Source organism: Microcaecilia unicolor, chromosome 11 (genome assembly GCF_901765095.1).
Source record: "Microcaecilia unicolor chromosome 11, aMicUni1.1, whole genome shotgun sequence".
In the NCBI taxonomy this organism is placed as follows: domain Eukaryota; kingdom Metazoa; phylum Chordata; class Amphibia; order Gymnophiona; family Siphonopidae; genus Microcaecilia; species Microcaecilia unicolor.
In genome coordinates, this window is record NC_044041.1 from 114,350,943 (window position 1) to 114,378,391 (window position 27,449).

The window sequence follows — 27,449 nt, forward strand, 5'->3', positions numbered from 1 at the left end:
CCATCTTCCGATTTATGTCGAAAGATGGACGTCCTTCTCTTTAGAAAATGAGCCCGATTGTGTATCTGGATTTTGAAAAGGCATCTGACAAAGTACCTCATGAAAGACTCCAGAGGAAATTGGAGAGTCATGGGATAGGAGGGAGTGTTCTATTGTGGATTAAAAACTGGTTAAAAGATAGAAAAGAGAGAGTAGGGTTAAATGGTCAGTATTCTCGATCATGCTACTTTCCATGTAACACTAACTGTTATCTCCTAATCTACTATCTACTAATAACAACACATTGTAAGCCACATTGAGCCTGCAAAGAGGTGGGAAAATGTGGGGTACAAATGCAATAAATAAATAAATAAATAAATAAATTCTCAATGGAGAAGGGTAGTTAGTGGGGTTCCCCAGAGGTCTGTGCTGGGACCGCTGCTTTTAACATATTTATAAATGATCTAGAGATGGGGGTAACTAATGAGGTAATTAAATTTGCTGACGACACAAAGGTATTCAAAGTACTAAAATCGCGGGAGGATAGTGGAAATTAAAAGAGGACCATACGAGACTGGGAGACTGGGCGTCTAAATGGCAGATGACGTTTAATGTGAGCAAGTGCAAAGTGATGCACGTGGGAAATAGGAACCCGAATTATAACTACGTCATGCAAGGTTCCATAGCTGACAGGAGTCACCGACCAAAAAAGGGATCTAGGTGTCGTCGTTGATGATACGTTGAAATCTTCTGCTCAGTGTGCTGCGGCGGCTAAGAGCGCAAATAGAATGTTAGGTATTATTAGGAAAGGAATGGAAAACAAAAACGAGGATGTTATAATGCCCTTGTATCGCTACATGCTGCGACTGCACCTCAAATATTGTTTTCAGTTCTGGTTGCCGCATCTGAAAAAAGGTATAGTGGAATTAGAAAAGGTGCAGAGAAGGGCGACGAAAATGATAAAGGGGATGGGACGACTTCCCTATGAGGAAAGGCTAAAGCTGCTGGGGCTCTTCAACTTGGAGAAAAGATGACTGAGGGGAGATATGATAGAAGTCTATAAAATAATGAGTGGAGTGGAATGGGTAGACGTGAAGCGTCTGTTTACGCTTTCCAAAAATGCTAGGACTAGGGGAAATGCGATGAAGCTACAAAGTAGTAAATTTGAAACGAATCAGAGAAAATTTTTCTTCACTCAGCGTGTAATTCAACTGTGGAATTCGTTGCCAGAAAATGTGGTAAAGGCAGTTAGCTTAGCAGAGTTTTAAAAAGTTTTGGACTGCTTCCTAAAAGAAAAGTCCATAGACCGTTATTAAATTAGACTTGGGGAAAATATTTCTGGGATAAACAGCATAAAATGTTTTGTACTTTTTTTGGGATCTTGACAGGCATTTGTGACCTGGATTGGCCACTGCTGGAAACAGGATGCTGGGCTTGATGGACCTTTGGTATGTCCCAGTATGGCAATACTTATGTACTTATGTACCCTTTGATCACCCATCTGTATTAGTGTGCTGTCTGCTAATCACCGTATTAATAAGCAAAAGCCCAGTGACCACTTTCACCTAATATAGCAATTATATAGACTCGTCATCGCCTAGGGGATTATTCACTGCAGTAAGTATACAGCACCTAACTAAGGTTGTTTTCAGCTGGTACTTTCCAAGAAACACTATGCAAAGGTGTGAAATATGTTATTTATTATATAAATAGTAATAAAATGTAACACTCAGTGGAAATAGCAAACACACACACAATAATTACCATGAGATTACACAAAGGGTAACTATAAATATCTGTCTATCTATGAGGATTACCAAATTAGAAATCTGTAAATACATATATATCTGTGACAGTACAGAGAATTATACCTGAGAACTACAAACAAATATATCAGGCAATATAACCATGCCCGAAGACTCTAGACCAGCCTTTGGCAAAAGAAAGAACAGTCTTTCTCCCACAAACTGTATAAATTAACACTGCTGTTCTTATCCTTAAATGTGTTGCAGGCTATCCCAGGTAGAAGCAGTCATGTTCACAGTTCTAGCTGTGACAGCGAACTATCAAGATGGAGGTGACCTTCTCTTCAGCTACCTAGGCACTGAGGGGCCGATGATCAGAAGCAAACATGGGTACTAAAGGCTACTAGCGCCATACTAGCACTCACATTTGCTATCCCCAATGATCAGAGCCCCAGAGCGCATGAAACGAGCTCGCAGGCTCTGACCGCAAGTAGCATGCAAATTCATGCTAAACAGGAATTTTATTATTCCTCCCCAATGATCAGTGGGCAGTGCGCTAAACATTGGCATGCTGCCCCCAGCAAACCCTACGCCAGCTCGAAGCTGGCATTAGGGTTTATGGGACATTGGGGAGCCCTGTCCAGCATGCATTTACATGCTAGCTGGCCCCCCATCCCCCCAATGGAATCCTCCCCGCAGGAGCCCCGAGCCCTCACCCCAAGCGAATGACAGACCTCCAGTACACCCAATGCCTCCTGACGCAAGTTCACAGGGAGCTACAGCTCCGGTGGCTCTCCAGCCCTCCCTAACCCCCTCATACCCCCCAAAAGCCCTGGTGGCCCAGTGGACCGCAAATGCAAGCCCCTCAAAACTGGTGGTATAGAGGGGCATAATCGAATGGGGCGCCCAAGTTTTCCTGAGGACATATTCGCAGGACGTCCCCGCGAAGGGGCAGGGAAACCAGTATTATCAAAACAAGATGGGCGTCCATCTTCCGTTTTAATAATACGGTCGGGGACGCCCAAAATCTCAACATTTAGGTCGACCTTAGAAATGGTTGTCCCCGATTTTCAGTGATAATGGAAACCGAGGATGCCCATCTCAGAAACGACCAAATCGAAGCCATTTGGTCGTGGGAGGAGCCAGCATTCGTAATGCACTGGTTCCCCTCACAGGCCACCGAGACTTCCAGAGGCGGCCTCGCGAGACTTCTGCTGAAGTCTTGGAGGCCGCCCTTGTAAGTCTCGGTGGCCATTTTGAAGCACGAACCGGCAGCGCCAGCGGGGGAGAGAGCGCTGGCAGTGGGCAGGCAAGACTGCCTGCCCCGAAGAATTCAAAGCATCAGATCGGTGACGTGAGGGACTGGATCCGGAGGGAGGGAGAATTCGCCGAACAACTCGGGAGGGAGAGAGAAGGGAGTCGTTGGCCATTTGTGGATGGAGGGGAGAGAAGGGTCGCTGGGTATGGGTGCATGCAGGGCAGGGGAGAGGAGGGTCACTGCTGGACATAGGTGGATGGAGGGCAGAGGAAAGGAGGGTCACTGGGTATGGATGCATGCAGGGCAGGGGAGAGAAGGGTCGCTTGGTATGGGTGCATGCAGCGCAGCAGGGGAGAGGAGGGTCACTGCTGGACATGGGTGGATGGAGGGCAGGGGAAAGGAGGGTCACTGGGTATGGGTGCATGCAGGGCAGGGGAGAGGAGGGTCGCTGGGTATGGGTGCATGCAGGTCAAGGGAGAGGAGGGTCACTGGACACGGGTGGATGGAGGGCAGGGGAGAGGAGGGTCACTGGGTATGGGTGCATGGAGGGCAAGGGTCGCTGGGTGCATGCAGGGCAGGGGGAGAAGGGTCACTGGACATGGGTGGATGGAGGGCAGGGGGAGAGAAGGGTCGCTGGACATGGGTGGATGGAGGGCAGGGTACAGGAGGGGAGAGAGAAGAAATGCTGGCCATGGATGGAGGGGAGGGAAGAGTGAGGAAGGAGATGAGATGAAGGAAAAGGAAGAGAAAAATTGCACATGGATGAAGAAAATAGGCAGAAGCTGAGGACCAGAAATGAAGAAGAAAGGAGGAAAGGAAATAAATAAATGGAAAGGAAGCCCTGGAAACGGAGTTAAGAGGACAGATAGCAGCAGAATCGGATACTGGGCCAGCATGATCAGAAAAAGTCACCAGACAACAAAGGTAGAAAAAAATCATTTTATTTTCATTATAGTGTTTAGAATATGTTCACTTTGAGAATCAGGTGCTCAACATTAAAAGTTTATATTTATTTACTTATTTATGGCATTTTATTGCACATTAAACATGAATTAGATTGGAACCTGGGCTCATTTAATTTTTTTTTCCTGCAGTAATGCATTGCCACCCTCCCCCCCCCCAGGCTCTCTCCCCGGCTATAGCCAGCTCTGCAATTTGGGGGGGGGAGCGCAGAGGGGGACCGGGGAGAGAGTCTGTTAAACATTTACCAGCACACCACTGGCTGTATGGAACAGAGTGGGGCTATTGATCATCTACACCTAAGTCCTTAGCCGGTAATTAGCCGATTATTAGCTTTCTTTCCTGCAACAAGTATGTGCAAGAAGGCTCAGTCTCTGGCACTCAGGAGCCAATGATCCAAAGCAAATGTGGGTGCCTATCAAATTTTATTTAAGATCTTTGAGAGTGTGGATAGAATAGAATGTGAATATGGACAGAGTTGTTATTGTAAAGTTAGATGGTTAGTTATTTCTATTGTTAGAGGTTGATCTTATCAAGTGAGTTTTCAATAGTTTATGGAATATTTTTATTACATTTGTACCCCGTGCTTTCCTACTCATGGCAGGCTCAATGTGGCTTACATATTGTATACAGGTGCTTATTTGTACCTGGGGCAATGGAGGGTTAAGTGTCTTGCCCAGAGTCAAAAGGATCTGCCTGTGCCTGAAGTGGGAATTGAACTCAGTTCCTCAGAACCAGAATCCACCACCCTAACCACTAGGCTACTCCTTCACTCCCTAGATGAGCTAGTCTTCAGTTTGATGGAGTTGTTTGGGCAAAGACTTCCATCTGGTTGTACTTTGATATGAAAATCCAGCATTGTGGATAGTTTTATATTTGATTTTATTACATTGAGGGAAGTGTAATACAAGATTGTCTCTGCATGGAGGAGTGGCCTAGTGGTTAGGGTGGTGGACTTTGGTCCTGGGGAACTGTGGAACTGAGTTCAATTCCCACTTCAGACACAGGCAGCTCCTTGTGACTCTGGGCAAGTCACTTAACCCTCCATTGCCCCATGTAAGCCACATTGAGCCTGCCATGAGTGGGGAAAGTGCAGGGTACAAATGTAACAAAAATAAATAAAATGTAAGATGAGGATGAACCATAAATTATTTGGTGGATGAATTCACATAATTTGAAAGTAATGCATGAACTTATAGGTAGCCAGTGTAGTTTCAGTAGAAGTGGGATTGCTTTGGAATATCAGGTAGCTTTAAGTACAAGACAAGCTGCTGTGTTTTGAACAGTTTGTAATTTTCTGATTAGTGCAGTCTTAAGTCATGCATAAACCACATTGCAGTAATCAAATTTTGATAGAACCAAGGACTGAGTTAATGAGCTGAAAATTGTGCCTGCGGGTGTCACCCATATGAAGGTAAAGTAGGTTTTTGGTGGGTTTTGGAGGGCTCACACTTCCACCACAAGTGTGCCAGTTACAATGGGATATGGGCCTGGGTCCCCTTCTCTATAATCCACTGCACAGACTACTGGGCTACTTCAGAGACCTGCTTGCTGCTTTATTAGGACTGGACATAACATCTGAAGCTGTCATAGAGGCTGATATGTATTGTTTTTTTTGTATATTTGGGGGCGGGGTCAGTGACCAGTAGGGGGAAAAGGGGGGTCATACCAGGGGCATAGCCAGACACCCAATTTTGGGTGGGCCTGGGCCCAAGATGGGTGGGCAGAAGAACCCCACCCAGTCCTACAGGTGATTTGGTCTCTCCTTCTATCGCTTGCATGCCATATGGTCTCAAACATCCCCCCTCTCCCGCATACCTTTTAAATAGCAGATTTTCACTGGCAGTGAGAAGCAACTAATACACACTGCTTGTGATGGCCCTACAGCCTTCCCACTGCTGCAACGTCCTGTTTCCGCATAGGCGGGAATACATCAGAGGGAAGGCAATGGGGCCGGTGTGAGCAGTATGTATTTCAGTTGATAACACCCTCATCGTCCCCGTCTCATCTGCCCGCAACCTCGGTGTCATCTTCGACTCCTCCCTCTCCTTCTCTGCACATATCCAGCAGATAGCCAAGACCTGTCGCTTCTTCCTCTATAACATTAGCAAAATTCGCCCTTTCCTCTCTGAGCACACCACCCGTACTCTCATCCACTCTCTCATTACCTCTCGCCTTGACTACTGCAACCTACTCCTCACTGGCCTCCCACTTAGCCATCTATCCCCCCTTCAGTCCATTCAGAACTCGGCTGCACGTCTTATCTTCCGCCTGGACCGATATACTCATATCACCCCTCTCCTCAAGTCACTTCACTGGCTTCCGATCAGGTACCGCATACAGTTCAAACTTCTCCTACTAACCTACAAATGCACTCGATCCGCAGCCCCTCCTTACCTCTCTACCCTCATCTCCCCTTACGTTCCTACCCGTAACCTCCGCTCTCTAGACAAATCCCTCCTTTCAGTACCCTTCTCCACCACCGCCAACTCCAGGCTCCGCCCTTTCTGCCTCACCTCACCTCAAGCGTGGAACAAACTCCCTGAGCACATACGCCAAGCCCCCTCCCTGCCCATCTTCAAATCACTGCTCAAAGCCCACCTCTTCAATGTTGCCTTTGGCACCTAACCACCACACCTACACTCAGAAATCTAGACTACACCAACTTGACATTTTGTCCTTTAGATTGTAAGCTCACCTGAGCAGGGACCGTCCTTCTTTGCTAAATTGTACAGCGCTGCGTAACCCTAGTAGCGCTCTAGAAATGTTAAGTAGTAGTAGTATGTACCAGTCGCTGCTTGCTGCAGGTGAAGATCTGCTATTTACAAGGTATGCAAGAGGGACAGTTGTTGGGAGTTTTCAGCTAGTGGGGCTTCGGAATCCCTGCCAACCACATTATAGATGTGCTGCTACTGGGTGGGCCTGAGTCCAAAGTGGGTGGGCCTAGGCCCACCCTTGGCTACACCACTGTGTCATACCCAACACCCCCCCTTCTGATTTAGATACACCGCATTGAAAAATGTCTCAAATCCAAGTTTCAAAACTTGCGATGTGGATGTTTTTCGGAGATGTTACTTTTTGTTTTAACAAAGTAAGATAGTCTAAAATACACTGCATGAAAGTTTACAGTCCGGTCTTATACTTGGCATTGGCAGCCCGCAGCCGTGCACTTTTTTAACCTCTGCCCATATAGCAAAGCGCCACGTGGGCGAAGAACTACATCTCCCAGTGTACTTAGAGGAACAGAGGCCACTCCATGGCGCGCCAGCTCTGCCTCTGAAGCACTCGTCAGGTTATAAATAAAAGTCTACTTTGAATGTAGGCAGTGACAGCTGCAAGCGGGCAGTGGTCATTTGCTATACTTTTTTTTTTTTTTTTCCCTTAAGCATACTCTATAAAAGGATGGGCGATGCTGGCATACCAGCAAGGTTTGCTGGCTGGCTGTGTTCGCTGAGCGCGAGATCAACGGGCACAGTCAGAATAAGCACGCGACGAGCTGTTCTCTGTGGCTCATTCCGGTGCATGGTCCCGCGCCGCCCGCTTCTCACCAGCCAACTTCTGTTGTCCCGGCCGCCCCTCGCTCCTATCCTTGCGGCTTTGTTTTGGACCTCCGCCGCCATGGCCACCAAGGGCAAAGGGAAGCCGGACCTAAGCTCCGACTCTGGCAGCTGGAAAGAAGCTAAATGTAAGAAAGACTACAGCCAGGGCTCCTGTGACGTCCTGCATGATAAGAATAAGGAAAGAGAGGAAATGGGAGGAGGCGCGATGAGAGAAAGGCGGGGCTGCATAAGCTTATATGTGACATGTTGAGACAGACTTAGGTTTGTTCTCCCCCCCCCCCCCCCCCCCCGTTTCTATTATTGTGATTTGAGATTTCATGTATTCCAAACCAGAAGAACCACACAAGTCTGCACTGGGGTGAAATCCGAATTGGAAATTAGTTAGAGTTGACTTTAGGCATAAAGAAGGTGGGCATTTGGAAGCGAGCTTGAGCAACTTACTCTACAGTGGGCTTTTGGCCAGGGATCCCAGGCCCATATACATATTGCTTAACTGCCTCTCTGTCCAGTGGTTGGAGAGATTAATAATGATTAATCAAACCCCGTATAGTAAATTAAGAGACCATAAGGAACTTAAACTCCTATAGTAAAATACAGCAACCCATCGATATACATCAAAAGAATCCCCCCCCCACACACACACAGAGAGTATTAAAATAAAACACATATAACACAAAGCAAAGAAAAAATATATCCTTGGAACAGAGATGGGCATTTTTTTTTCTCTAGTCACTTGGGCCAGGTTGAGTGTATTGAACTTTTCTAAAAGCCAAGGGCAGAGGGGTGGAGTTGAAATATGACAGGGTGAAAGGAGAGGAAGGATTTTGTAATTATGGTGCTTATTTTCAAAGCACATAGAGTTGCAACGTTATATAAGCATATTTTCAAAGCACTTAGATTTACAAAGTTACATACTACTAACCTATGGAACTTTGTATGTCTATGTTCTTTGAAAATGAGCCTCCTACAAAAAAGGGGATTTGGTCTACCTGCAGAAGTAAAACATTCTGCTAGGGTGCACATTTATTTAAAAGATTTCTCTTTCACCAGTCCTACAGTCTTTTTCTTGGCAGATTATGGAATGTAAAATGTAAATCTAATATAGTAACATAGATGACGGCAGAAAAAGACCTGCAAGAAATGTCACTTTTTTGTGTATACCTTACCTTGATTTGTACCTGTCTTTTTCAGCGCACAGACTGTACAAGTCTGCCCAGCAGTATCCCCACCTCCCACCATCGGCTCTGGCACAGACCGTATAAGTCTGCCCAGCACTATCCCCGCCTCCCAACCACCAGCCCCGCCTCCCACTGTGCCACTTTTTTGTGTATATCTTACCTTGATTTGTACCTGTCTTTTTCAGAGCACAGACCGTACAAGTCTGCCCAGCACTATCCCCGCCTCCCACCATTGGCTCTGGCACAGACCATATAAGTCTGCCCAACACTATCCCCGCCTCCTAACCACCAGCCCCGCCTCCCACTACCGGCTCTGTTATATAATGTTATAATTGATAAAAATAAACTCAGTGGGTGGGTTAAAAATTACTCTCGCTTTTGTGTTTACATTTGAAGAGCTCCAGGGCAGCTGTTTTTCTCCAGAGACAAGCAGGCACACTTCATGGTGACCTCTCCTGATGGATTCAGTGTGTTGTAAATCTCCTCTAGCTAAGTAAACTTTTTAGCTTACTGGGCATGCACAGGAATCCCTATGCTTAGTTTTTGTTGTTCTCCTCTTCACAATATCACTCACGCGCACACAAAAAGAGAAAATGGACAACCCTAAACAAAGTTTCCTACAGGCTTCGAAACTGCTCCAGGTTCAGGACCTCCGGAGGACCTGAAGCTTCTTCAGCCAGTGGTTCTGCTCAAATGGCTAACTGCATGGCAACTGTAGCTCCAACACCTCAGTTTCCCTTCTCTCCAGAGACCAGTACTGGCTTCGCTGGAGGAGGTGGCCCACTGCTCCTCAACACCTCCATCTTCCTCCCTCTGGAGCCCACTACTTGCACTGCTAGGGGAGGTATCCTGAAGGTCCGCAGCATCGCCATGTCCCTAACCTCCCAGGCTCTAGTACCAGCACCACCGGTGAAGGTCTCCCAAAACTCTGCATCACTTCCATCTCCCTTCCACCAAGTGCCAGCATTGCTGGGGGAGGGGGTCTCCAGAAGCTTCATGGCATCACCATCTCCTTCCCCCCCAGAGTCCAGTAGTGCCATTGCTGGGGGGAGGTCTCCCTAAGTTTTGTGGCATTGCCATCGTCTTGCCATGGCCCAGTACTGCCACAGCCTGGGGGAGGTGTCCCTAATCCACTGAAGGAAGTGATGTGCTTCGTGGGCTCTTTTTCTCCTGTCCCTGGCCTCCCAAAGGTCCCTTCCTCTCTGGCAGTGGTAGTAACAGCAACAACTTTGGCTTGGGGGAGCATGGCCCACTGCTTTCAGAATGCTGTTCCACCCCCATCTTCAGTGGTCGTGCCTGCAGGGAGGAAAGTGTGGCACTCCTGCTATGCACCTGCTTTCACACAGGGCTGCATCCAGATTCCCCAGCATGGTTCAGAGCTCAGCAAACCCAGGAGGAAAGCACAAGAGCAAAAGAGAGGCCTCTTAGTGCCCCAATTTGACTGCCCCAATTTGACTGCCCCGATCGGACCGACCGTTCACTTGTCTATTAGATTGTAAGCTCTTTGAGCAGGGACTGTCTCTCTTTGTTAAATTGTACAGCGCTGCGTAACCCTAGTAGCGCTCTAGAAATGTTAAGTAGTAGTAGTAGTAGTAGTAGTGCTCCTCACTAGAGAATGACACGGGGACAGAGTTTATCCCCATCTCAGTCTCTACCCTATCCCCACAACAATACAAAATCTCATTTATCCAAAAAGCAAGCAATTGTCTTGTATTGAAAATGATGATGATGGACCTAGTGCGGTGGAGTTTGAGTTTGCAAGAATAGGGTGGGGATAGGGTTAAAGCTTGCGGGGACAGGGATGGGGTCAGACTTTGTCCCCATGCCATTCTCTACTCCAGACTTTTCTGGCACTCGCCCGGCCCTCCCCTCAACCACATCCAAACATCCGCTCTCACCTGCGCAGAAGCTCTGCCTAAAGGGATCACAGCCTCAACTGCTGTCCTTCTCACCCTTAGTTTTCCCTCACAATTGCAGTGTTAAACTGAATCTTTTTTCAGCTCTTCCAGAGGTTCTTAGTGGATGGCACTGCAACAATCTCTCTCCCATGCTTCTCAACAGTCTGCTCCATCCTCTCTGCAGCACCAGGATACCAGATCATCCCCCTTCAGTACTATCCGGTGTCCTATAGCATCAGTCCTCCAGGTCCTCACAAGGCTTCCATGCCACCAGAGCCTCTCCTCAAATCCTCCAGAGTCTGTACCATGCTCTTCCTCACCCTCTTACCAGTTGCCTGAATTGCATTGGACCCCTTGTCCATCCACGTATTCGTGTCCTTGCAGCATTAGTCTACTCTGATCCACAGGACGCAGGCTCCAACCAGGAGAATTCACCAGTGTCTCAGGCTCCAGGTCACAGTGACCCTGCCTCTATTACTCCAAAACCAAATGCAACACCTTCATAGGAACAGATGGAAGACTACTCCTATACCCGCTTTCTGCAGAAGATTTCCAGCTTCCTCAAGCTAAATGCCAGTTGGAACCAGGAAACAAGAATGACAGTCTCACTGTCCTCAGAGTGGCTTCTTGCCTTATCAGTACATCAGATACTTCAGGATCTGCAACTTGCCAACTGGCTGTCTCGGTGCACCCACTGATTTCTTGAGACCTGTGTGGACTCAATAATGTCTGCCCCCCTACTGCATGACCCACAACATCCTGGGACCTCAACCTTGTCCTGGATGTACTGATGAAGGAACTGAGCCTCTAGGCCTCAATCAGCCAATCTACTTCACCTACAAGACTGTGTTTCTCACAGCAATAACCTCAGCGATTTATTCTTCCACAACCAAGTCTTTCTTCCAGCGCATCCCAAGTTTCGACCAAAGGTGTTCACCATCTTCCACATCAACCAAGCCATCGTCCTTCCCTCCACCTTCCATGGACCTCGTGACTCTCTGGCAGAAACGGCTCTTCACTCTCTGGACTGCAGGTGGGCCCTTCTCTACTATCTCCAGAGCACTTCCTTAGTCTAGTTTGTCAAATTCAACTCTAAAACCTGGGGCTTCCAAGCGACCCATATCCCTGTGGATTGCAGACAAGGTACCTCATGAAAGGCTAAAGAGGAAATTGGAGGGTCATGGGATAGGAGGAAATGTCCTATTGTGGATTGAAAACTGGTTGAAGGATAGGAAACAGAGAGTGGGGTTAAATGGGCAGTATTCACAATGGAGAAGGGTAGTTAGTGGGTTCCTCAGGGGTCTGTGCTAGGATCGCTGCTTTTTAATATATTTATAAATGATTTAGAGATGGGAGTAACTACCGAGGTAATTAAATTTGCTGAAGACACAAAGTTATTCAAAGTCGTTAACTCGCGACAGGATTGTGAAAAATTATAGAAGGACCTTACGAGACTGGGCGATTGGGCGTCTAAATGGCAGATGACGTTTAATGTGAGCTCGTGCAAGGTGATGCATGTGGGGAAAAAAGAACCCGAATTATAGCTACATCATGCAAGGTTCCATGTTAGGAGTTACGGACCAAGAAAGGGATCTGGGTGTCGTCGTCGATAATACACTGAAACCTTCTGCTCAGTGTGCTGCTGCGGCTAGGAAAGCGAATAGAATGTTGGGTATTATTAGGAAAGGTATGGAAAACAGGTATGAGGATGTCATAATGCCGTTATATCGCTCCATGGTGCGACCACAACTTGAGTATTGTGTTCAATTCTGGTCGCCGCATCTCAAGAAAGATATAGCAGAATTGGAAAAGGTGCAGCGAAGGGCGACTAAAATGATAGCGGAGATGGGACGACTTCCCTATGAAGAAAGACTAAGGAAGCTAGGGCTTTTCAGCTTGGAGAAGAGACGGCTGAGGGGGAGACATGATAGAGGTATATAAAATAATGAGTGGAGTGGAACAGGTGGATGTGAAGCGTTCACGCTTTCCAAAAATACTACGAGTAGGGGACATGTGATGAAACTACAGTGTAGTAAATTTAAAACAAATCGGAGAAAAGTTTTCTTCACCCAACGCATAATTAAACTCTGGAATTCGTTGCCGGAGAACGTGGTGAAGGCAGTTAGCTTGACAGAGTTTTAAAAGGAGTTAGACGGTTTCCTATAGGACAAGTCCATAAACCACTACTAAATGGACTTGGGAAAAATCCACAATTCCAGGAATAACATGTATAGAATGTTTGTATGTTTGGGAAGCTTGCCAGGTGCCCTTGGCCTGGATTGGCCGCTGTCGTGGACAGGATGCTGGGCTCGATGGACCCTTGGTCTTTTCCCAGTGTGGCATTACTTATGTACTTGTGTACTTATGTACCTTTTGCTATGCACAGTCCACAGACTCAGGTCCATGACCTCATCCATTGCCTTCTACAGAAACACTCCATTGTTGGACATCTGTAAAGCTGCGACTTGGTCCTCATCACATACATTCACAAGATTCTACCACCTCGACCGCTCCACCTCACAGAACATGGCATTCAGTCAGTCTTCAGAAACTTAGTTGCCTGCCAATCTGCTAGCTAACCACCCAGCACTATCTCAGCTAGTGACTCACCATGGAGTGTGCTTGCAGTCCCCTGCTTGTTTCCAGAGAAAGCGGAGTTGCTTACCTGTAACGGAGGTTTTCTGTAGACAGCAGGAGAATGCAACCACACTTAACCACTCTCTAGTTCCTTTCTCTAATACACTTATCTTGGAACACAACTAAAGCAGGCAGGGGGAGCTACACTGAGCGTGGGAACTCCTGTGCATGCCCATTAAGCCAAAAGGCTTACTTAGCTAGAGGAGAACTTTGACCCACTGGCGCCATCAGGAGATGCCAGAAAATAGGGGGAGATATGACTGCAGTAGACAATTATAGACCGGTTGCCAGTATACCTTGGATAGTGAAACTCCTTGAATTTGTTGTAAATTTCTAATTTCATTTCAACATTTTCATGTTTATGTTGCGCACAAAATGGGATTTGAACATCGCACAGTACTGAAATATTGTTGATCCCATTAGTTACTGAAGTAAGAAAATATCTAGTTTCAGGGAGGAATATAGTATTGTTACAGTTTGATATATCAGCAGTGATTGACGCCGTAGACCATGATTTACTACTGTTAAGATTGAGTGAGATGGATATTACAGGAATGATTTTGAATTGGTTTTCTGGACTTTTAAAACATAGATCATATACAGTTCTTAAGAATGGGCAACAGTTTTCAAGTTGGCTGCCAACTTGTGGTGTTCCACAGGGGTCACCTTTTTCACCACAATTATTCAATATGTCCTTTAAGGAAGTTTTTGGAGACCTTGAATATTTTTTCACTAAGTTATGCAGATGATATATTTGTATTATGTCCAGGGTTGGATACTTTAAATGATACAATTCAAAATATACAATGCTTGATTACAGTGGTTGAACACTGAGCAAAAACTAATTTATTGAAATTAAATACTCAGAAGACAACACTTTTGTGGTTTGGTGACCAACTACAGTAAGCTTCGTAAACCAATATATCTTTAAGTTCAGGAATGGCTCTTTGAAGATAGGTCAAGAGTTCTTTTAATTATTCTAGACTCTAAATTGATCCTAGAACATCAGGTAAATGCACTGGTAAGAAACTTTTCTGTGCATTGCATAAACTTAGATCTATCAGATCTAGTTTCAATCCTGATAATTTCAGTTATTGCTCAGTCAGTTCTTTTCCCAATCTGGATTATTGTAACTCTGTACTGTTCACTTATGGGTCAACAACAACAACAAAAAAAAGACTTCAGTTGCCCCAGAATACTGTTGCTCAATTAATCTACAGGAAGGGAAAATATACTGAGACTACTCTATTACTGAACAATCTGCACTGGCTCAAAGTTGAGAGTTGGGATTTATTTTAAGCTTGCTTAGTTTTTAAAAGTATATCTGGACTAAGTTCAGATAGTGTAAGTCAGTTATTTCTCATTCCAAGTAGGAGATTATATTCACGAAACAAGCAACGATTGGTATTAGATTTTCTGTCTCTGAAAGGAGTCGATCGTAAATCTGTGAGAGAAAAATCAATTGACTTTCAAAGTATAAGGATCTAGAACAGCCTGCATGTCGATTTACGCTCAGCCATTTAGAAAATCTTTAAGGACCTTTTTGTTCTCCGATCAAAATTTATAATTTTTTGTGATGTCATTCTCTTAATATATTGTTTTAAGTTGCATGTAAGATCCTTCTGAATGCAGAAGTCTGTTATTGTAATCCGCTTAAAGGCGGAATAGAAGTAAATAAATACAATATAAAAATCATTGTTTTTAATTTAATGTTTTTGGGGGTTTTTTGCATGGTTGGCTTTGCATTTTTGTATCTTGTCAGAAAGTAGGATTTCCACCTCATCCATTTTAATCTAAACAGGTTGATTCAGTCCTGGTTTTTCTACAATGCATGCCAAGAGTTGTAGTTCTGATTTTTCTTAAGAAACTCAGGAACTACAAATCACGTATGCAATAGGTGCAAAGTAGGACTGGATTAGCTTGTTTAGGTTGACATAGATGAAGTGACAATCCCAGCAACAAGGAGCATGGTACATAAACATTTTATTGCTTGACCTGTAAATAAATCCTGGCTTTTAACAACATTTATTTTTCTCTAAGGACAAATAGGTTGATAATGTTCTTATGTATGGGGTGCTGTCAACCTGATACAGCTGGCACAGGAACTCTACCCAACCTATTTTCTCAAAACCTTTGGAAGCATTGCACTGTGCATGCATGCGTTTTCCTGCTTGCTGCCATCGTATGGAATCTGGACTTGTTTTTCCACAGAGCAGTACAAAGTCCTCCTTCAGTTCATGTTGCGAGAACTAGTGTGAAATTTTCTTAATTTATCTGCATTTTTTTTGCAAGTGTGTAAGTCCTTTTGCTGTGTGGGGCCTCAATATCCAGTAGTTTTCCCTTCAGATTTTTTGCACTTTTAAGTTTTCTTTATTTTCCATGGCCTACTGTGCCCTCTTAGGCTTCAGGCACTTGGCTGGGTAGATTTTTTTCAAGATTGAGTTTGCTGCGTCTATTTTTCCAGACATGACCCAGCATTAAACTCTCAGTAGCTTTAAGAAGTGTATCCAGTGCAACAGGATCATGTCCATTACAGACACTCATAATTGGTGCCTGAGGCCCTATCAGAATTTCTCTTCTTTTAAACTCTGTTTCCAGATGTCAAGGAGAGAGGTATCAGAAGTCATGAAAAGCAACATAAAATGATTTTTGATGCTGAGAAGTCCGGTCCATCAACGTTGGCATTTGTTTTTATGGCTCCGGGAGCTGCATCAGACATTGAGAATACATCAGCATCGGGCATCCTCTGATTCCCTCAACCCTCCCGAGGAACAGAAGGAGCCAACCTCATCCTGGTCAGTGCCAAAGTATGCTGATGTGGTGCATCAGGCAGAGGCTAAGGAGCATCGACATTGCTCCCATTCAAAACACAGTGTTGAGAGCGTGGAGTTACCAAGGGTACCGGTGCCCTCAAAGTGCCTCTGACATACTACTACTACTACTATTTAACATTTCTAAAGTGCTACTAGGGTTATGCAGTGCTGTACAATTTAATATAGAAGGACAGTCCCTGCTCAGAGAGCTTACAATCTAAAGGACAAATGTACAGTCGGTCGGGTAGGGGTCGTCAAAATGGGGCAGTCTAGATTTCCTGAAAGGTATAAAGGTTAGGTGTCGAAAGCAACATTGAAGAGGTGGGCTTTAAGTGAGGATTTGAAGATGGGTAGGGAGGAGGCTTGGCGTAAGGGCTCAGGAAGTTTATTCCAAGCATAGGGTGAGGCAAGGCAGAATGGGCGGAGCCTGGAGTTGGCGGTGGTGGAGAAGGGTACTGAGAGGAGGGATTTGTCCAGTGAGCGGAGGTTTCGGGCGGGAACTTAAGGGGAGATGAGGGTAGAGAGGTAGTGAGGGGCTGCAGAATGAGTGCATTTGTAGGTAAGAAGGAGAAGCTTGAACTGCGGTATCTGATCGGAAGCCAGTGAAGTGACCTGAGGAGAGGGGTGATATGAGTATATCGGTTCAGGCGGAATATAAGACGTGCAGCAGAGTTCTGGATTGAAGGGGGGATAGATGGTTAAGTGGGAGGCCAGTGAGGAGTAGGTTGCAGTAGTCAAGGCGAGAGGTAATGAGAGCATGGATGAGAGTTTGGGTGGTGTGCTCAGAAAGGAAAGGGCAAATTTTGCTGATGTTAAAGAGGAAGAAGTGACAGGTCTTGGCTGTCTGCTGGATATGCGCAGAGAAGGAGAGGGAGAAGTCGAAGATGACTCTGAGGTTACGGGCGGTTGAAACGGGAACGATGAGGGTGTTGTCAACTGAGATCGAGAGCGGAGGAAGAGGAGAAGTGGGTTTTGGTGGAAAGACGATAATGTAGCATGCCCTTCTTGGTACTGGACAGGGTGTGCAGGTCTTGGAAGAGCTGAGGCCCAGCCCCCAATACACCTCTGGTGTCTTTGAAGGACATTACTGCACTTACTGAGTCTCCTTTATCAGTGGTGGTCCTTGAGTGGTTCATGGGCGGTTCTAGAAACAGATGGCATACTTCTTGGCTCGGCAAGAGGCTTTAGCTTTGAGGACATAAATGCTGAGATTGAAGGCCCATGCACTGCCTGCAGACGGTGCATTGACATCAAGTCCTCTAGAGGCATCAGGGTCAGTACATACTGCTTTGATGCAATCTCCCTCTCTTGCTGGGAAAGCTTCTCTTATGCATTACAGGTTCCCAGTGCCTTGATACCCCAGGCCCAGGTCTGTCCCCAAGGATCAGTTGTTCAAGGCAGGCAGAGACTCGGACTTCTCCATGGGAGTACTTCTATGAGTTGGATTCTGAGTTCTCCTGGGTGTCTGAGGAAGCATCGGAGGTCGTCTCTTCCCTTAGAACACTCCCACCTCATGAGAACTGAAAATCTCCCCTAGAGGAGCTCTCATTCTTTGATTTTTGTAAGGGAGATGCTAGATCCGTCCTATTTGATTTGTAGACTGACGATGAGCCAGGGCAGAGATATTGGACATACTCCAGTTTGATGATCTCACAAAGGAGGCTGTGACAGTGCCTGTACACAGAGTCTTGAAGCTTGTACAGATGATGTGGGAGACCGTCCTCTCTGTATAGCAGGTCAACAAGAAGGTTGACTCTATGTATAGCGTCCAGAAGGCTTTGGGTTTTAAGAAGCTGCAGGGAGGGAGGCAAGGACATTGGAGTCTTTTGGGAAGAAAGTGTTTCAGAATGCTATACATACCTCCTGTATTACCTCCCACATAGCTTCTTCTCAGCTGTTAATGAGCATGCACTTGTAGAATGTTGTGTGCAATGTGGTGGAGTTTGTGTACACTCTTTATTGGGAGGAGGCTGATGAACTCCATCAGCAAGTAGCCAAAGAGAGGCATTTTCGATATGACGTCTAAGTCTGATTAAAATCCGTATAGGAAAGAAGGTCATTTTCAAAAAATCAAAACGTCTGTTTTTTTTTTTTTTTTCAGAAATACTGTTTTGAACAAGGTTTTGGGATTTGGACGTTTTTTTTTTTTTGGTCAATTTTTGAAACATAAGTGAATAGGTGCAAAATACAAAACAACCTATGCATCCGGCTTCTCCTATATAAGTGCACAACTATGGAATGGCCTTCCAAAAGCTGTGAAAACAATCCATGACCACCTGAACTTCAGGAAATCACTAAAAACCAACCTCTTCAAAAAGGCCTATCCCAACGACCCTACGTAAACCTCTTCACCCAAAGCACAGCATGCCTAATGATCACACTGGACAATACACAACCTTCATCACTTCCGACCCTCCACATATACCTCATTCGATCACTATACAACCTTGTATTTGTTATCAACCGACTGGGCAAACGCCTAACGGTACTATGTAAGCCACATTGAGCCTGCAAATAGGTGGGAAAATGTGGGATACAAATGCAACAAATAAAATAAAATAAATGTAGAGCTTCATGCCATTGGGATGTAGGAGGAGCCAGCATTTTTAGTAGACGGGTCCCCCAGGAGAGCAATAGGGCACTTTAGAGGGCATTTCTGTGCACTTCATGCTCCCAGGTACACATCTCACCTTTGCTCCCTTATCCTGAGCCCTGAGCCCTCCAAAACCTACTGTACACCACTACAATAGCCCTCATGGGTGAAGGGGCACCTATATGTAGATACAGTAAGGTTTTGGTGACCTTGAGAGGGGTCACAGTTTCCACCACAAGTTTGACAGGTAGAGGGAGATAGGGACCTGGGTCCCCCACTGTATACTGCACCAACCACTACACTCCAGGGACCTGCATGCTGCTCTAATAGACTTGACTTTAACATCTGCAGCTGTTACAGAGGCTGGTAAGTCATATTTATGTTCACATTTTGGGAGGGTGGGAGGGGGGGGGGGGTCAGTGACCACTGGGGGAGTATTAGGGGGTAACCTCCTGGTTCCCTTCAGTGGTCATCTGGTCATTTAGGGCACCTTTTGTGCCTTATTCATTTTGAAAACATGTCTACACCAAAACATCTTGGTTTTAGTCCTGGATGTTTTTGTTTTGTTCCATTATGGCTGTAAAACATCCAAGTGTTAGGCACACCCTAATCCCGCCTTTGAAATGCCCCCTTATTATTTGAATGCACTTCTGATGGACCTCTTAGAAAAATGTCTAAAAATAGGTTTAGAAAATACTTATTTGGGTGTTTTTATGATAAAACATTCAAATGCTGCTTTATGCCACTTTTTAGATGTTTTTCTCTTTCGAAAATGAGCCCCCAAGTGTGGGAGTGCAGAAAATAACACAATCAGGTGTGGATTCAGGCTGCTTCATTAACATTTTCAAAGCAGTGGTGGTTTTAAAATTTCCTTTATTCAGAGAAGTAAATAGCTAGCAAGAAGACAGTTTATGAGACAGACTACCAACAATCAAGACAGTTTTCCTCTCATGAATTTCTTGTCTGTCTAAAAGAGTGTGCAAGGTTATATAGACATTAAAAAAGCTTACATCAGAGGGTCATAAGTATATAAGTAATGCCACACTGGGAAAAGACCAAGGGTCCATCGAGCCCAGCATCCTGTCCACAACAGCGGCCAATCCAAGCCAAGGGCACCTGGCAAGCTTCCCAAATGTACAAACATTCTATACATGTTATTCCTGGAATTGTGGATTTTTCCCAAGTCCATTTAGTAGCGGTTTATGGACTTGTCCTTTAGGAAACTGTCTAACCCCTTTTAAAACTCTGCCAAGCTAACCACCTTCACCACATTTTCTGGCAACGAATTCCAGAGTTTAATTACGCGTTGGGTGAAGAAAACCTTTCTCCGATTTGTTTTAAATTTACTACACTGTAGTTTCATCACATGCCCCCTAGTCCTAGTATTTTTTGGAAAGCGTGAACAGACGCTTCAAATCCACCTGTTCCACTCCACTCATTATTTTATATACCTCTATCATGTCTCCCCTCAGCCATCTCTTCTCCAAGCTGAAAAGCTAACATTCAGTTGAACAGGTCAGCAAAATAACAAAAGAAAGGAGACTTTGACTATTAGCCAAAAAAACAGATGGGCTTCAGGACAGAAAAATGTCTTAGGTTTTGTTTTCTCAACCATTGATAAGAGAGAACAATTACTGATGTCTTATCTAACTAAATCATTCTCTATGCAGCATGTGGATTGGAAAAGAAAACAATTGTCACTAGAACTTTGCCTTGAGAAGTTTACTCTTCATAGGGCCTCTTAACTATAAATAGCTCAGTTCACATTAATTTGGCCTTCTCCTAAGGTCAATGGAAAAGCTGAAAGCTGCACATTTATCTCAAGTAACCTAAAGGCAATTTTCTAACATTATTTCAGACTAGAAATGTTAACCCTAAGTTTTCCAGATCCACAATTCCCTCCTTTTTTCATATGATCTCCTTTTGGGATCATCTAGACAACATTCATCAATATTTCTAATATTCTCTTCACAATTTATCCCATCAAAGGTTAAGTCTGTATTCTCAGTCTGTTCTCCAGCTAAGTGATTTTGAAATACATTATGCGAGAGGTCGTGATCGGTTGTGGCTATCTGTTTAACACAGTATTGGAAACATTGCACACAACACTACAATCCAACACAAGTTATTAGTATTAATATAATTGCTACAACTATAATCTATATAATTTTTCTTCCCCAAAAACCAAAGTTTGGTAACAAGGACCAGTCCCAGGCACTGTAACCCATATATGAGCTTTTTGGAATGTAGGCTAGATTCTCAAGATAGGCTGCTAAATGCAACGATATCTGAGGTTGGTCATCAACATAAACACAACTACTAGTATGTATGAAGGCACAGACACCTCCTTGGGCAGAAAGTAAATAATCTTAATGCCAGCCTATTTTGAGTAGTAAATTCATGCATTTGGGTCATCTTATTAATAAGTCATATCTTGAGCCAGATCATGAAAATTATTTTAGCTACAGCCTGAAGTCTTTTTATTGCATGAGTAAGAGTCCTCATTCCATGCGGGTTGAAAAGAACAAATCATAAAGAAACTTCAAACTGCCCAAAACACGGCAGCCAGGATTATATTTGGAAAAAAGCGAGTTGAAAGCGCAAAACCCCTCCGTGTAAAACTGCACTGGCTCCCAATCAAAGAACGCATTGTTTTCAAAATCTGCACCATGGTTCATAAAATCATCTACGGCGAAGCCCCGGGATACATGATAGACCTAGACCTACCAACCAGAAACACATCCGGATCATTACGATCATATCTAAATCTCCACTACCCAAGCTGCAAAGGAATCAAATACAAATCAACTTATTCATCCAGTTTTTCCTACATAAGCACACAACTGTGGAACGCCTTACCAAAAACCGTGAAAACAACGTATGACCATCTAAACTTCCGGAAATCAGTAAAAACCAACCTGTTCAAACAGGCATACCCTACCGATCCAACCTAAATGCTTGCACTCTGCAACACAACGAAACCAAAGCATGTATCGTCCACAACATAACTCTTCTGTTCTACAATTCCTAATGTGTCTTTTCACATGAACCTTATCCTATAACCACATAACATTGTATTTGTTCATACCGGAGTTGGTGAACGACCCTCCGGTACTATGTAAGCTACATTAAGCCTGCAAATAGATGGGAAAATGTGGGATACAAATGTAACAAATAAATAAAGGGGCTTTACACTCTGATCATTCAGTATGGTCAACATAATTTCGTATGCACTTTAATAGCAATATTTCTGAAATTCTTCTCTGTTAATATGATTGCCACAATATTCCTATACACCTTATCTGTTATATATATTCTGATTTTCTATTCCATCAATATGATTGTATTTGTATTATATTGTAAGCCACATTGAGCCTGCAAATAGGTGGGAAAATGTGGGATATAAATGCAGCAAATAAATAAATTCTAGATTCTTCTAAATTATTATTATTATTATTATCTTACCTCTGTAACATTATAGCCTTACTAGCGATCTGGGAAACATGGGGTTGAGGTATAATTTCTGAATAATTATTATGTATGGTCAAATGTGGATATACCTCCACTATTGTACAGGTTCTCTCCCATCCAGGATTCAACCACTGATAGGTTAAGTGATGCCCATTAAGGCTTCTTTACTTTCAGGAAAGAATGCCTTTTCCATCAAATAACCAAGGGACTGTGTAACATATGCACAAAACCCAGGGTATCCATCCACTGCACCATGGATTATAGTAATCTGTAAAAAGGACTGTGAAAAATTTGGCCTTGGCACCATAAGGATTACAAGTTGTCTTATTGTTTGTATAGTCTACTGTATCAATTAAGATGGGGCATCCCCTTCCATCTTCTCGGGCATCACTACAATCATCATTATTGGGAAGTAGATGATACAATTTACAAAACCCTTTTTGGGAGGCAGTGTTTTTCCATCAGTCCAGGAGCCATTGGCTAACAACAGCCACTGGCACCCTGTAGTAGTGCCCAGATAAGTTTTTTCTGACCCACTAAAGCATACATAGGCTTGGTGTACTCAATGAACTGTCAGTGGGTTTGGGGAGAATAATCCTTTCTCTGTCAAGGTCTCATAAACCTGTCAAGTTGACGAGGCTTGTTTCCTTCTGATTCTTAAGCAAGGAGAACAGGAAACCACCTCTACGGGAACACAAAGGCAGTAAAACAAAGTAGAGGAGACAAAAAGAGTAACAGTCTTGGGCGTATATGTGAAAAAAATCCCACACATAACTGTCCAGGAAAAAACCTTTATTTGCACCAGTATGGACCCGACACAGGACTGTGTTTCTGTGGGGCAAACCCACCTGCTTCAGGGGTCGTAGAGACACTGATGAATGTTGGAAATCAGTATAGTCAAATAACCTGGAGTGAGTACCTTATATAAATGTAGACGGACGCTGCTCTCAGTGGATGGTAAGACAAAATGGTACTGAAAAAACATGACTCATTGTGTTGGGTTCATACTGGTGCAAATAAAGGTTTTTCCTGGACAGCTACCTGTGTTGGATTTGTTTTGCGTATATTCTCAAGACTGTTACTCTTGTTGTCTCCTCTACTTTGTTTTACTGCCCTTCTGATTCTTCCCATTGTGGGCATGAGCACCTAAAGGGAAGGCCAATAAAGGGAGACCAGTACTTGAGGCCAAATGTTTATGAAGATACATCAAAGAATCAGCAGCATTAGTAACATCAATAACGTCTTTTAAAAGCGTTAATAACAGTATTGTGGTTCAGGAACAGCTGTACCCTAATGGGAGCAAATAGTAAAAAGAATTCAGCAATCATAACAAAAGCAATAGAAACATACACTGAACTACTAGAGAAACTCTATTTAAAGAATTCAAATCATCCTCCTTCCTAGCATTAGGGAGGAGTTCCTTACAGTTCTGTAAATGCTCTTTTGCTTCCCATGTGTCTTCCTCGGGGGGGGGGGGGGGGGGGGGGGGAGGGTAACCTTTCAAATGCACTTTATAGAAGGTTCTACCTCCTTCATCCTTAATATCAATGATACTTTCTATTTCATACATTTCTTCATTTTCTACTTTTGGTTCACAGACTTCATAATCTTTCTGAGTAGGCGTAGGCTCAATGATCTTAGTTTGCATCTTCAGATTTTTGGTCTTGTTTCCCAGCAGTTCTTCAGGATTTTGTCGTCTTGTTTCACCTCTCTCTGAAACTTAAACTTTCAGGCTTATTTTCGAAAGAGAAGGGCGCCCATCTTTCAACACATATCGGGAAATGGGCGTCCTTCTCCCGGGGTCGCCCAAATCAGCATAATTGAAAGCCGATTTTGGGCGTCCTCAACTGCTTTCCGTCGCGAGGACGACCAAAGTTCACAGGGGTGTGTCAGAAGCGTAGCGAAGGCGGGACTGGGGCATGCCTAATACAATGGGCATCCTCGACTGATAATGGAAAAAAGAAGGGCGTCCCTGATGAGCACTTGGGCGACTTTACTTGGTCCATTTTTTGTTACGACCAAGCCTCAAAAAGGTGCCCGAACTGACCAGATGACCACCGGAGGGAATCGGGGATGACCTCCCCTTACTCCCCCAGTGGTCACCAACCCCCTCCCACCCTAAAAAAAACTTTTTAAATATTTTTTGCCAGCTTCAATGCCAGCCTCAAATGTCATACCCAGCTCCATGACAGCAGTATGCAGGTCCCTGGAGCACTTTTAGTGGGTGCAGTGCACTTCAGTGCACTTTTGTGATTTGGGTGTCCCTAACCATATTATTGAAACGAAAGATGGACGCCCATCTTGTTTTGATAATACGGGTTTCCCTGCCCCTTCGCCGGGACGTCCTGCGAGGATGTCCTCAGGAAAACTCGGGCACCCCTTTTGATTATGCCCCTCTTTTTGTCACCTATTGGTGTCACTTCCCACTAATCGTTTTCTAGAACACTAGCTTTCTGAGAGTGAGAAGCGTGGATCCATGTAGGAAGTCCTTCACACTTCACTGTTGTATGTGTAGCCAGAAGTACTTGATAATGCCCTCTTCTGCTTGGCTCAAGACAATTCTTTCTGCAGAACACCTTCAAGTAAACCCAATCTCTGGGCTTCAACTGGTGGCACGGTTTCTCGGTTTTATAGGGAAGTGAAGCAACAACTGGCGAATGATCAGAGTGTATTGTATGGATTAGATACTAGGAATTATAAGGACATAAGTTTACTTTCATTAAATTCAAATCTGGTGGCACAAATACAGAGTGGAAGACTTTCATAGGTTTTCCAATAACTATCTCATGAGGTGTCAATCCTGTCTTCCTATTAGGTGTATTTTGTAGAATCATGAGAGCTAATGGCAAACTTTGAACCCAATTTAATCATGTTTCCAGCTGTATTTTAGTTTCAGTTCTCTCCACTTTTCCTGAACTAGGGTGATAAGGGATATGGAACCGATGCTTTATACCCAAAACTTTAACTACCTGTTGCACTACCTGCGAAATGAAGGGAATACCGTTAACGCTGGAGAGCCAAATAGGAGCTCCCGAGGAAGGAATAAAATGCTGGATTAGCTTTCTGGCCATTGTAACTGCATCAACCTTGTGGCAAAGAAATGTTTCAATCCATCCTGAGAATAAACACACATTTACTAGACAATACTCAAATCCCAGATATTTGGACAGCTGGATAAAATCCACCTGCAAATTCAGAAAAGGTCCTTATGGTACAAACATGTGTCCTTGGCTGGTCTTAACATGTTTACCTTCATTATGTTGTTTACAGACTAGGCAAGTAGCACATATATGTCTACTTGTCAAATTTGGGGTTATACCAATCTTGGGAAAATTTATAAATCATTCCTCCTCTGCCTTTAGGCAACATGCACGAGCAGGGCATCAAGGGGAGCCACAAGGCCAGTGTGGGTCTTCCAAAGTCCATCAGAATGCAAAGTGTATCCAGCATGTCTAGAAGAATCAATTTCTAATTGTGACACCTCCACTTGAACTTGAATGACAGTCTGTAAGGGAGGCGGCAACACTAATTACAGGGAAGGCAGAGTATAATGTTCGCCTAAAGCAACTGCCCTAGCAACACAGCAAAAGAATTCCCCCGAGATACTTCAGTATGGAACATAAGAATAGCTATACTGGGTCAGACCAGTGGTCCATCTAGCCCAGTATCCTGCTTCCAACAATGGCCAATCCAGGTCACATGTACCTGGCAGAAACCCAATTAGTAGCAACATTCCATGCTACCAATCCCAGGGCAAGCAGTGGCTTCCCTCATGTCCATCTCAATGACAGACTATGGACCTTTCCTCCAGGAACTTGTCCAAACCTTTTTTAAACTCAGATATGCTAACCTCTGTTACCATATTCTCTGGCAGCAAGTTCCAGAGCTTAACTGTTCTTTGAGTGAAAAAACATTTTCTCCTATTTTGTTTTTAAAATATTTCCATGTAATTTCATTGAGTGTACCCAAGTCTTTACACTTTTTGAAAGAGAGAAAAATCGATTCACTTCTACCAGTTCTACACCACTCAGGATTTTAAAAACCTCAGTCATATCTCCCCCCCTTAGCCTTCTCTTTTCCAGTCTGAAGAGCCTTAACCTCTTTAGCCTTTCCTCATGTGGGAGGAGTTCCATCCCCTTTATCATTTTGGTTGCAGTTCTTTGAACCTTTTCTAATTCTCCTATATCTTTTTTTGAGATCTGGCAATCAGAATTGAACACAGTACTCAAGATGAGGTTGCACCATGGAGTGATACAGAGGCATTATAATATTCTTGGTCTTATTTTGCATCCCTTTCCTAATAATTCCTAGCATCCTGTTTGCTTTTTTTGGCTGCTGCTTCACACTGGACAGAAGATTACAGTGCATTGTCTACAATGACACCTAGATCTTTTTCTTGAGTGCTGACTCCTAATGTGGACCCTAGCATCAAGTAACTATGATTCAGATTATTCTTCCCAATGTGCATCACTTTGCATTTGTCTACATTAAATTTCATCTGCCATTTGAATTCCTGGTCTTCTAGTTTCCTAAGGTCTTCCTGTAATTTTTCACAATCCTAATGTGTTTTGATAACTCTGAATAGTTTTGTGTCATCTGCAAATTTAATCACCTCACTTGTTCTGATTTCTAGATCATTTATAAATATGTTAAATATCACTGGTCCCAGTACAGATTGCTGCTGCACTCCTCTATTCACCCTCCATTGAGAAAAATAGCCATTTAACCCTACGCTCTATTTTCTGTCCAATAACTAATTCCTAATCCACAGAAGAATGTTGCCTCCTATCCCATGACTTTTTCATTTTCTCAGGAGTCTTTCATGAGGACCTTTGGTGAAAGCTTTCTGAAAATCTAAAAACACTATATCAACTGGCTTTAGAATAGCCCTCATATTTAACAATAGCAATTTCTTTTGGATACAAAATATCTTTCAACAAGGTGGAAACATAGGGGGCATTATGACTTGGTTTCTCCAAAGATGTTGAACCCCCCCCCTATTTTCCCAATTTTTTTCCAAAGCCCTGAGTAACTCCATATGCATAACAACCATCAGTATATATGGTAGCAGAACTGTCAGTAGCAATTTCAAAAGCATGAGTTAAGGCAACAAGTTCAGCAGTTTGAGCACTATGAACATCTGGCAAAGGAGCACTTTCTACTGTGTCTGAAAGGGTACAAACAGCATATCCAGCCCTTAGTTTCTCTTGGCTGTTTCTGAGACAAGAGCCATCCACAAAGAACGGAGTCTCTTGAAAATCGGGGCGAGGTGTAGTATTCATTTCAATAAGTTAAACAGAGTCATGGGGCTCCCCATCATCAGGGACTATGAAACAAAGTTGCAGGATTAAGAGTGG

The 27,449-nt window shown here is 44.0% G+C and overlaps 1 protein-coding gene across 1 annotated transcript in view; it reads left to right on the forward strand.

The window, feature by feature from the left end:
• Window positions 1-7,195: 7,195 nt before the first annotated feature.
• MACROD1 (mono-ADP ribosylhydrolase 1) overlaps window positions 7,196-27,449 on the forward strand; it is a gene marked incomplete in the record, with an annotated part of 1,234,860 nt that continues 1,214,606 nt past the window's right edge. The window contains 1 exon segment of the mRNA XM_030218128.1: window positions 7,196-7,627. Coding sequence (XP_030073988.1) covers window positions 7,345-7,627 — 283 coding nt within the window.